At 50.9% G+C, this 12,109-nt stretch overlaps 1 protein-coding gene and 1 long non-coding RNA gene across 5 annotated transcripts in view; one reads left to right on the forward strand and one right to left on the reverse strand.

The window, feature by feature from the left end:
* The window catches only part of PLB1 (phospholipase B1), a 122,825-nt gene that overhangs the window by 14,440 nt on the left and 96,276 nt on the right, over positions 1-12,109 (reverse strand). The window contains exons 44-50 of the mRNA XM_060169830.1: positions 9,592-9,657; positions 6,389-6,449; positions 5,800-5,858; positions 3,779-3,846; positions 3,488-3,531; positions 3,171-3,270; positions 491-542 (exon numbers count right to left, since the gene is read on the reverse strand). Coding sequence (XP_060025813.1) covers positions 491-542; positions 3,171-3,270; positions 3,488-3,531; positions 3,779-3,846; positions 5,800-5,858; positions 6,389-6,449; positions 9,592-9,657 — 450 coding nt within the window. The remainder of the gene's footprint in view (positions 1-490; positions 543-3,170; positions 3,271-3,487; positions 3,532-3,778; positions 3,847-5,799; positions 5,859-6,388; positions 6,450-9,591; positions 9,658-12,109) is intronic.
* Positions 229-8,065, forward strand: LOC132531787 (uncharacterized). 4 transcript variants are annotated; one of them, XR_009544221.1, is made up of 4 exons: positions 229-1,241; positions 2,268-2,387; positions 3,154-3,300; positions 7,442-8,065. It is a non-coding gene; the product is annotated as an uncharacterized LOC132531787 (long non-coding RNA). The 4 variants fall into 4 exon arrangements; XR_009544223.1 differs by having other exon boundaries at positions 7,452-8,065; XR_009544224.1 differs by lacking the exon at positions 7,442-8,065 and adding an exon at positions 5,715-5,814.

Raw genomic sequence — 12,109 nt, forward strand, 5'->3', positions numbered from 1 at the left:
GGCGGCCCCCGGAGGAGCCTGCTTTCCACTCAGCGCCGCCATAATAGGAGTCCTCCCAGACGCTGAGTTCCAAGGCATAAACACAGAGTGTTTAAAAAAGTGCTGGTGGGGAGGTTTAGAGGGGCCGGGTTAGCGGGAAGGAGGAAGGGTTGGAATGAGCTGCCTAATTTTAGAAGCCAAAGTTTACATAATAGGGCTCTGGAAGCCAGCTCCTGGGTAAAGTGGAAAGCCGCCAGAGGCCGAGGCCTGCCACCTCCGGCCACCCTCTGCCCCTCTCACCTCCTGCAGCCGGCCCTGGGGGGAGGGGGCGGCAGAGACGGGCGGCGTCTGGGTGGCAAGGCCTACTCCTTGTGGCTCGTTTGGCCCCTCTTAAGGACCAGCCAAGAGCCTGAGCTGCAGTGATACAGAGGGGGCTCTTTTAGGGCGGTTTGCACCCACCCCAGCTACGGGCAGAGCGCCTTCCAGGGGTGGCCCGGGGTCCTGTACTCACAGGGCTGTTCTTCATTCGCTCCATGAGGTCCCGGGCCTGGGCCGGCATGTCACTGGAGGGGGGAAGAGAAGGGGACATAAGGGCTGGCTCACGAGGGAGGGCTTAAGCTGTAGGATTTGGGCCTGGCAAGGAGATGTTTCAGGAAGAAAAATGTTATATAAAGTTCACTCTTTCAGAATGCATTGCAAGGCTTTCCATTCTCAAGAAATCTCAACCTGTTTAGAAAAATCAAAGATCTGCCCTGGACCTTGAAGCCATAATTGATCCTGACCCTGCCAAGGGCTAATCTGCGTCTCCCCACCCCCTTCTGCAGGCCTGGTCCTCTGAAGCCACTTCAGGGGGATTTGCTCGACCTTCCCATCAGGGACATTCCCTTATACTTCATCCAGCTCTTTCGCTGCAGGATGAAACTGAACTGAGCCTGTTCAGTTCTTATTTGGCTGCCTGTTTTAAAAATAACCTTTTGTATATTTGAAAAAATTCATCGTCCCAAATGATCCCTCAGCTTTTTCCTTTCCAGGCTTCACGACTCCTTTAACCTTTACCTCTAAGTCCCACTCTCTGTTCCTTTAATCCTTTTGTTATTCTCCTTGTAGTTCCTTTGGATTTCCACACCATTCCCCATCTCCTCACTTCTCCCACTTGCAACAAAACAGGACGGGGGAGACAAATACGGACAGGACTAGTTCTTCCTTCACCTCCTGGATACCTGCCATGAACGAGGAATTGAATGCTTCTGGATAAGAGACAGGTATGTCAATGGAAGCTTACCCAGCAATAAAGGGGAATGAACTAATGATACACAAAACAATGGGGATGTATCTCAAAATAATTTTGCTGGGTGGAAGAAGTTAGACAAGAAAAGAGTACATAGTCTATGGTTCTGTTTCTGTAAAGTTCTAGAAAATTAAAACTAATCTATAGTGACAAGAAAGCAGGTCAGTGGTTACCTGGGGCCCAGGGAGTGGGGTAGAGACAGGAAGGGGCGGGAGGGAGAGATTGATTACAAAGAAATACAGGGAAACTTTTGGAGGTGATGGATATATTTATCATCTTGATTGTGGTAATGGTTTCACAGGTATATGCATATAACAAACTGGTCAAATTGTACACTTTTAATATGTACAGTGTACTCGTCAATTACACCTCAATAAACTCTTATTTAAAAAAAGATATGTATTTGAGAAGGGATACAGCCAATGGAGGCTTCCACAGAAGAAATCATAAAAGCAGTAACTGGTACAGAATGGGCATTTTAAATCTTTGCATGTCCACAGTGAGCTGGGCATGTGGCCAAGCATACGTGGTACCATCCCTGCCATGTTTCTCATTAATACATTCAGGACCATATTTCACATGCTACTGCTATTGATGCGTGTGTCAGAAAGCTATAAAGAAAGCCTGTCCTGGTTAAAGGTGACCACAGAAATCCCTGTAACCTTTTAATAGGTTCAAGCTATGAACAGGGGAATCCACGGGTGATAAGCCCTCGAGGGCACTAGGGGAAGTCGGGCTTTAAAGAAGCTGCATGTCTCGGCTACTTCCCCTGCCACTCCTCCCCAGGTACTCTTGCTGCCTGATGGAGACACCAAGCAGCAGTGAAATAGAAAAAGCAGTTTAAGAGAAGTGAAGCAGGAACGGGGAAAGGGGCTTGAATGTCAACAGACTAAGGAATCAATTCCTGGTTAATGAAGCCTGGGCTCTAAAAAAAATAATAATGGTAATACCAGCAACTAGAGGTTGATATGATGGCCCCATGAAGCCCAATTTTTTGCAGAAAATAATTCTTCCTGCTTATGAGGTTGAGGACCTGACATCGCTTCCTGTGGCTCAGAGGCTCAAAGCGAGCGTGGGGCCCTCCTTACCGCGTCTGAAAGGAACTTTCCCTGTAAACAGGGTGAGTCAAGCGGGTTCTGTTTCCCTGGTGATCTGAGTGCAGCAACCCTTCTACAAAACAAAGACCCAGCACGCTCTGTGCAGAAAATCAATGAACTCCGTCAGGCATTTCAACTTTAATTATCTGGGTTGTTGTCGACCACAGAAATCCAAGTGCAAACAGACAACCGCCATGTTGTTTCGAGGCCCTACCATCTAACTCCCGAGTGCCAACATACGGCTTTTTCAGAGTCAAGGGCTGGAGGTTCAGAGGCGAGAGAAGGGAGGAGGGAAGGGCGGCCAGCCGTGAGGTCCTGCTCTGTGTCCCCAAGGTGCTGAGAGTTGTCACCTGCACATTCGACCCCAGCCTCCTCTGGGCTGGGAGACCAGCTGGAGTCAGCAGGAGGGCACCCTGCGCCCTGGCCGCATGCTTCCTGTCCGGCCACCCTCAAGGGCTTCTCCCCACTGCCCTGAGAGGTGCTAACAGCTCAGTGGGCAGAGCGAAGGCTCTGATTCAGCCTGGTCTGATCCTGGCTCCTCTGGTCCCTCGCTCTGATAAGCTTGGGCCATTCAGGAAACGGTCTAAGCCTCTGTGTCCTCACGCTAGTACCCGTCTTGAAGGGTGTAAGGATTACAGGAGATAATCCACGTGAGGGGGCAGCTCAGGGCCGGGCAGCAGAAGTGCTCTGTGCACCACGGCTCTGAATGCCCGTCTGTGGGCCCGGGTCCCAGACACCACCCTTCTCTCGTCCCCGATCTCTCGGCCTTGCCCTCCTCTGTCCCTCCAGTACCCATGTCTACTCACCGAGCTCTGGCCCCTCCCACTGCTGCATTCAGCCCGGCCGTCTCCTCCCGGGTGCCGGCGGAGAAGCCGAAGATTTTGGGGTTGAACTTCTTCAGAATGTCTTTGAAGAGGGAAGGAGCAGAGAGCACAGGTGAGAGGGAGATGGACGTGCAGTGTTGGGGCACAGGTGTGGGCAGGACGCTTCTGGGTCTTTTCAGGGCAGGCTGACTTCTCTCCTTACAGACAACCTTCTCTTCCCTCGCTCAGTGGAAGGGCCCTGGCCTCAGGGAGGGGTTGCTACGGCCACAGTGATGGTGCCTCTCCGTGTTGCTACTTACTGGGCAGTGTGGTGTGGGTCCCCAAGTCGCCGTCCCCTCCAATGCTGGGGAAGAGAAAGCACATTTGTTAAAATCACAGGTCATCATATTTCTGAGTCAGAACCAGACAGTCTGCCCTGGGGCAGGATTCCCATCTCCCTTAGGAATAACAGAAGCTTCGGGGCATCGCCTTGCATCCCAGCACCGGGCCTCGAGTACCCGGCCTCATGTCTGGAGGGGTGACAGGGAAACACACCACCCATGCTTCTGTGGGGAGCGTCATCAACAGAGATGAGTGGAGAGCACCCTCACCTCCAGGAGAGTCCCCTCCAGGCTGTGGAGAGGTCACTGGAGTTGCTGGGTCGGGCTCCCACCGCTGTCTGAAAGGCAAAGAGAAGGCTCTAGAGCTGGGCTGGGTCGGGTGCAGGCTGGGGGCACTGGGGAGGGGCCCTCTTGCCCTGGTGTAGCAGCTGGGACCTGGATTTACCTTTTCTGAAAATGGTACCAGCTTTTCCCCAGGCCACTTAATCTCAGAGTCGTCCTGACTTCCCAATCTTCCACACGCAACCAGTAACCAAGTTGTGGAAGAAGCAAGATTCTTCCTCCCCAACCTCTCTGGCTTCCGTCCCTTTCTTCGTGTTCCCTTTGCCATATTTCCAGGTGAGACTCTCATCTCCTCACCATGGACAGCTCTGGCGTCCACCTGACCCCACGGTCTCCAGTGTCTCTTCCCATCTCACGGGGCTGCCCACCTGCTCTGCCAAGCACACCTGTTCCTTCACGCCTGCCTCTGACTCTGACCTTCCAGTGGGTGTCTCTTACTCACAGGGTCAGGGCCAAACCCCTTCACCAACATTCAGAGCTCACCATGACCTGGTTTCCACTTTCCTTTCCTTGTTCACCGCCTCCTTTCCTGTCCACACAAACCTTCAGGTCTAAACAAGTTGATCTGAAGCATGAGGGCCTTGGACCGGCCTACTAACAGCCACTCCATCCTTTCTGGGAATGCTGAAACTCCTCCTTTCCAGCCATTATGTCTCCAGTTCATCCTCTAACACCTTTGTCAATTTCTGCCTCCTCCATTACGCTTTTTCTAAAGGCCCTATTTTTTAAATTAATGTCTATTGGAGTATAGTTGCTTTCTAAAGGCCCTATCTTAAAAAAAGAGAGTATTCCTCTTTGAAAATTACAAAATTAGTATGCATTCACTATAACCAGTGAAATGATACAAAGATGTTTTCACTACTAATTTACCCCTACTTTAATAACCTGCCCCCTGCTCCAGGGTCTACACCCCCTCCCTCCTCACCCCTTACCCTCACATACACACTACCAGGATCAATTAATGGTTAAGAGCCTGGTGTGTATCCTTCCTTCCACAGCTTTCCCCACGTTCATACCAAAATTAAAACACACTCAAACCCATCTGGAGAAGTTGTTCTTTACTGAAATGAATACCTGATTTCACAAGTCCGGTTTGTCCCCTCTATGATTACGTGCCTCCTTCTGTGTAAGTGTTTTTTATTTCCCCAGCTGGACAAGTTTCTAGAGGGTTAAGACTACATCTCATACTTATTTTCCCTCTGAATTGCTAGCAGAGTGTCTCACACACAGACAATAGCTAAATAGTTGGCCCATACAATTCCTTTAGTGAAACTGTGCTATGTGCAGGTATTGGGCCCCCTCTGGCCCCACAAACACATCTTTAAATGGGGTGAGCGGGTGCTGGGCGGTGTGTGGGTAAGACCCACCATCCTAGGAGTCTGGGTGAAGGAGATGAGTTCCCTGGTAAAGGCAGGCAGACTTGGATAAGTACCTTAACACAGGGGTCCCCAACCCCCGGGCCTCGGACCAGTACTGGTCCGAAGCCTGTTAGGACCTGGGCCGCACTGCCGGAGGTGAGAGGCGGGTAAGCGAGCGGAGCTTCACCTGCGATTCCCCACCGCTACTCATCGCTCACTTTACCACCTGAACCCATCCCTGCCCCCCTCCCCTGTCCGTGGAAAAACTGTCTTCCACGAAACCTGTCCCTGGTGCCAGAAAGGTTGGGGACCGCTGCCTTAACACACACAGATGAAATGCTTGGGAACAGTGGGGAGGGGGGATGGACGGCTTCTATCGGGATGGAGGGGAGGCCCCGTGGAAGAGGTGGTATTGAGCCAGGCTGTGGAAGGGAGGAGGGGAGGGCATTCTCGATTGCCTGCTGGTGTTTTGCGGCTGCCTGGCTATGTTTCATTGCCGGACACAGGTACGTTCTCAGCTAAATGCCGAACACAGAGCTGATGCGGAGGAGGAGGTGACTCCGCAAGGGCCTGGCCCAGCTCAGTACTCACAGTCAGCGAGTCACCCAGGGCAGCTACCACTTTGATATCCGCTGGCCGGAGCTCATGGACTAGGGAGACAGGAAAAAAGATGGATGGTCAGTGGAGGTCTTCCTTTGAAACTACTTACTTGGCTAGGAGTCTGAGATTCTGTTCTTAACCCACAGGTTCCCATTAAACTTATTTCCAGCCTAAGGCTTTAGCAAATTTGTATTTTCCATCTATTCAGAGCAACTAAGGCACTGAAGGTAATGGGCTTGATGGCTCTCATCCATCCTGAGAGGAGCCCAATTCACACTGGAGCGGTCCAGGAAAGCTCCAGCTGGGTGGGGGGCGGGGGGGTCATGAGCACAGGTAGAGAGGACCCCAATCCCTGACTATACCTACCTCACTGGGCAGGGGGACTAAGCCGAGGGGAGAAGTGTGGTTTGTGGAGAGCCCGGGAGCCCAGCCGTGCTGCAGCCTAGCTTGTCATGGGCTACCCGGGATCAAGGTCTGCACTGCACGGGAATCAGCAAGACCTGCTCAAGGCTCCAAGGTGTGTGTGTAGGTTGACTGAAGGGGGCCCTTGACTGAAGGGGGTGATGATGTTTATACTAACCTGATGTGGGGACACTGTTGGAAGGATTCCACTCCTCACACAGGAAGTCACTGCCCCAGTTCTAAATCAACAGGAGGAAAGACACAACACCCGACACTCACTGTGCAGGAAGGTTAGCTTCAGCCCAGGAAGAACTAGCTAAGGAATTCTTGGTGGAGGCTGGAATTATGTTACTGTAGGGGATCATGTGAGGCTAGAGCTGTGAGTTGTGGATGGAGCGAGAGGGGAATCCGAGAGGAGAAAATAGGTCTCTCCCCACCCGCCATGCACAGAACACATGATGTGTGGACACACTCATGCACACCCACAGTCTTTCCCACCTCAACTTATCTACACCCTTAAATGGAGCCCACAGTCATCCAAAGTAGGGGAGAAAACAGTGAAGGTGTGCAACAGGTGGTCTCCCAAAGGAACACAGACCTGGATGCCTCACAAGAGGTTCCATGTGGGTTTTGGTGGTGTCGTTTAACATGAAACTAATGTACACTAATTACAACGCTAGGACCAAAACAATAATTACAATATATTTAGGACAGTAATGTGAAATTTTTACAACTGCAAAGTTTCTGGTTTCTGCATATCATTTCTGAATATGTGCATATCATTTCTTTTGGTGTATTTAACTTAATAGCCAAACAATTCCTTGTATGTATATAAATTAACGTCTATAACCTGGATACCTTCAGTCCAATTCTCTTGTCTCTGGAATATAGGGCACACTTGCCAGGTGCTGGAGGAGGGGATGGGGAGGGAAGCAGAGGGCGCAGAAGTTGGGGGAAAGATAGAGTTCCTTCCCTAGTGCAGACGCTTGCATATGCCCAGAGGGGCCTGAGGGACAAGCCCAGTAGGGCTGAGTGCACAGTAGGGCTCCACACACAGCTGTTGTCCGGTTGACTGATTCTCTAGGCGTGTGGTTGCCAAAGGCTTTGGAAGCTTGTCTCTTTCATTTGGTCAGATGATGAGGCAGACATGCCTTGTTAAAACACTCCTCTCACAAGGGAGCAAAAATGAAACTTCCTTTAAATATTAGTTGCTTAATCTGATGTAATTTAGTTTATTCCAGGGAACTGCTCAATTCATCACACGGATGGAGTCCTTCTGTGTGGGAGTTCTACTGAAATCAAGAACACGTTTGTGCGCAGATGACAAATATCTGGGGAAGATGCAATTAAAAAAAATTCTATAGCCGTGAGCACTTTAGAAACATCTCAGAGAACTGGTGAGCCAGAGACAAGCCCATCCCATGCAGATGAACAGACCCAGGTTGGAAATGGAGCACTCTCGTCTGTCCCAAGGGAAGAACTGTACTTGGCACCCTATGCCAGGGCACCCGGATCCCCTGTGGGTCTTGTTAAATGCAGATCCTGAGACAGCAGGACTGGTGTGCTGCCTAAGACTCTGCATTTCTAACAAGTTCTCAAGTAATGTTGCTGTTGCCTGTCTGTGGCTAATTTAAATAGCAAGGTATTTTAAAAAAAGAAACAAATCCCACCACTTTCTAGGCCTGGGTTTTTAACTCTTCCGGCAACAGAAGCGAAGACACATGAGACTAAGATCCAAGAGGACAGAACCAGAACCACTGTTTTCACCAGTGTATACCCAGCACTTTGCACAGTGCCTGCGCCATTTAGGCATCCAATAAATATACGCATGTTAGATAAATCAATCAATGCCCAACTGACAAGATGTAGCTGACATTTCAATTCTAATGGATTTTGTTCGTGGTTGGCCTGGGACACGCCTCTGTTGGGCTAACATGAGCCTAAGAGAATTCAGAGAGGCTGGATGGTGGCATTACCACATGGCTTGCATCCCAGCGCTTAGCACCTAACGGTTCTTCAATAATTTCAGGTGAGTTCGTCTCAGTGCTTCAGCTGGCTTATAAAACGTCTTTCCTCAATCACTCCTGCTGCTCCCGAATCCATTTTCCACACTAGTCAGGGGGTCTTTAAAAAGGTGAAATAGATTACATCACCTTCTCCTAGAACCTCCGACAGTTTCCCACAGTGCTCCACCTGAAGTCCAACCTTCTTTCTTAGGGATTCAGATTCTGTGGGATCGGTCCCTCAATAAACCCTCTGGTCTCATGACCTACTCTCTACCTCATTCACACGCCCACAGCCACACTGACTTCTTTCTCTCATCAAATACACCCGACTCAGCCCCACTTCTGAGCCTTTGCACTCCCTGGTCCTGCCTGGGACTCTGGCTCTGGCTCTCCAGATAGCTGGCGTCTTTTCATCATACACATCCCAGCTCAAATCTCTCCTCCTCAGAGAGGCCTGACGTGGTCTGCACGGCTCATCAGAACATGCCACCCTCCCTGCCCCATCTCACTTTCCTGCATCACCTTCCTCAGAGCTGTCTTCACTCTACGAAATGATTGTGCTTAGCTGTCTACTGGATGCCTCCTCCGGTAGATTGTAAGCTCCATGAGGGGTGGGACCCATCTGTCTGGTCCACTGCTCTATCTTCCTGAATCAGTGTCTGACACACAGTAGGTGTCCAGTCTGGAACGACCTCTAACTCCTGAGGGCAGGACCACGCGGACACTTCTCTGAACGCCCTCCAGCCCCTCGCACAAGACTGGACAAACCATAGGTGCTCATCCGACACTGGTGGTTGATCCCTTGATCTGGTGGCCGACACATGTGGTCTGGACCAGGCCGGTCCTGCAAGGCCGGGTGTGGTTCAGGATCCTTCAGGCCATCTTTGCAGTAGCTGCCCCTAAAGTCATGGGCCCTGAATCCTCAGAGCTAGAATGATTGACTTGAACCAAGCAAGCCCTGGAGACCCACCTGCATATGCGTCAGCTTCCTGTTGGGCCCAGCCCCCGGAATTGAGGTTCTTCCCACTCAACGACAGGAAATTGACAGTGCATCATACCCACCGCCTCCCCCTCATCTCTTCTTGAAAGGCTGAGCTGCCTGATCAGAAATGATGTTTGTGCAAAGGTCAAAGACAACTGATCCACAGGCACTTCCTCTAGTTGGTTGCTGACATCAGGTAAACACTTGAGAACATGTTAGGACAATCCTGGGACTTTGTGGTTCAGGAGCCTTTTCTTCACATTCCAATTTCCAGTATGTAAGCGGGGTACGTTTCTGATTAAGCTAACTCTCGGAAACCCACACCATGCCCCGAGTCGCCGGGAGGTGGAAATGGTTTGTCCCTGAGAGAGGCAGACGTGCGTCGGGGGTTACCTCAATGGACGGCTTGGTGGGGTATGTGTAGTTACTGTTCCGGGGGGTTCTCAGGAAGGGTTCATTCTAGGAGAGAAAAGAAACCACAGGGAGAGGTTATCTGACAGCCTGGAAGATTGCTTAGGAAACATTAAGTACTAACAATCCTGTCCTGTAGATTTATTTAACATGATCTTCTGCATTTAAATAGAAAGAACCGTACAAACATAATTTCATTCATTCCCTAGAGGATTTTACATAACAGCTTTGACAAGGGATGCACAATGAAAGGCCTAAAAAGGGTTCCATACATGTTCTATTCAGGGTTCTGCGCTTTTGTTTTCACCCTGACAATTGAACATCCCCCTAATCCTCAGAATGATTTTTCTTTCCTTTGTTATTTCTCTGGCAAGAGATTCACATTATAGCACTTTTTTCTTCACCAAAAAGTGTTATGATCATCAATGTATTTTAATATCTGCTGCTATTAGTATGATTTTGCCTCCTTTGAATTATGTATCTTACCCCCTTCGGGTTGGCTTCACATACTCTGGTTGTGTTTTTTTCTCGTGAAACAGCCTCTTCTTTCCCTGCTCGCCTATTTATTTTACAATCAGTTTCACACACGCCCAGTCAAGAATCCAGGTCTATTCAGTTGTGGGTGATAAGTTGGTCGAAGAAGGAAGTAGACAAAGGAGAAAAGGGGGAAAGCAGGTAATGAGAAAATGTGAAAATGACAGTGAAGCAGTAAGAAGTTCATAAGCCAGAGATCAGGCCAAACAGCCCAGGGCTGTCAACACCTTCACAAGACGCGCTGAGTGGGGTAGAAGGGCCATGGTCTGAAAATTTGGGAATAACATGGGAGTAAGTAGGAAGAACCGGAATGTTGGAGAAGAGGTCATTGGAGATCCGAACCAGGGGTTGAGAGCTGACTGCCCATCTGCTCTATTTTGGCCTGAAAGGTGCTTAAAAAGGAAGAGGAGGAAAGGAAGGGAGAGGAGAGAAGACCAACTCTGAATGCTTCCCGAAGAGGCGTGTGCCCTTCAGTTCTGACCCTACCACCTCCTCTTGTCCCAGACCTGATCCCATCCACACAGTCGTGTTCCTGCCTACTGCATCTGAGTCTGCAACCCCTGAATGCCCCCGCTTTACAGATGAGGAGCAACTGGGGGGCAGAGTGGAGGAGGGACCTGCTCCAGGTGGAGAGCAGGAAGTGAGTGCAGAGCCAGGCCCCACCCGCCAAGCCTCCTGACCAGCAGTGGCCTCCTGCCATTCCTCACGGGGAATTCCTCCTGATCACGGGAGTCAGGTCCGAGAAAGACCCTGCTGGTCATACAGAGGGATGAGGAAGAGAAGGTCTCAGCAGTCACCTTGGAGGATGAAATCTAGGTACATGAAAGCCCTAGCCCTCAGCACAGACCTTGGCTCCCTGGGCAGTGCACGTCTCTCCTAACCTCCGAGTCTCGGCATTCCTAGTTGCAACATGATTCAGAGGGGGCATTCGGGGCCAAGGGCAGGAAGTGTGCCCTGGACCATCTGCAACACTGCAAGGAGACAGAGCTTACAATGGCGCGTCGCCCCGGCTAACGAGGCTTGTCTCTGGCCAATGCTATTGTGCCCCCTGAGCTTCACCATCAGACGAGGGCGCTCTGGGAGCATCCTATAAATAAATACCCACCTTTGTAGAGCCCCATGTGTTCAGAGCTCTGTTCTAGGTGCCAGAATGAGGGGAGGATACAGAGGCTTACAACCCGGTCAGGCAGAGAACATGAGAAGCATCACGTAGCGAAGCATCAGAGGATAGCGCATCCAGTAAGTGCAGTAATTGCTGAGGAACGGTTGCAAGATCTGGGAATGTGTGGTCCTCAAAGACGAGACTCACTGGGAGGGGGGGTCACTCGTTATCATTCTCTCCCCACTTCACGGGAGCCCCGATGGGGCACAGGGCCTGGGGGCTGGAGCTAGTCTCAGAGTGGTTACCACAGGAAGAACCGGAGAGCAAAGACGCTCCCTGCCCTTCCAGACATGCTTAAAATCAAACTGGAGAGCCTATTCCATCTCATGATCCAACGGTAGAGGGAGGGGCCAGAGAGGGGAGACTGAACTAAGGCGTCAGGGAGACACTGGAATGCGGTGGGGAGTGAGGCCAGAACGGGAACAATGAGAACAGGTCCAGGACAGTGGCAGACAGGCGGCCTGGGTGCCCTGGGCCCGTTGACCGCACTGTGTCTGCATGAGTCAGACTGGGTTAAAGGCCTGGCGCCGAGCAGAGGGAAGAGGGAGCCCATTTAGTCCGCTGGCTCTCCTAGGCGAGGTTGCTAACACCAGTAAGTAGAAAGCTAAGCCCATTGAAGGCCAGCACAAGGAAATGTTCTCCTAGTTAGAGCTGTGCAAAGATGGTGTGGCCTGCCGGTGGGCACAGCCCCGACAGCCACCTGATGTGAGTCAGCAACGTGAGTCAGTGGTTTCGGGAAAAGGTCTTGTTCATCTTGGCAGTGTTACTAGGTGTAAAGCTCCGTGAAGGAGAGCTGGTTTTCTT

The sequence above is a fragment of the Lagenorhynchus albirostris genome, chromosome 13, assembly GCF_949774975.1.
Source record: "Lagenorhynchus albirostris chromosome 13, mLagAlb1.1, whole genome shotgun sequence".
Classification (NCBI taxonomy): domain Eukaryota; kingdom Metazoa; phylum Chordata; class Mammalia; order Artiodactyla; family Delphinidae; genus Lagenorhynchus; species Lagenorhynchus albirostris.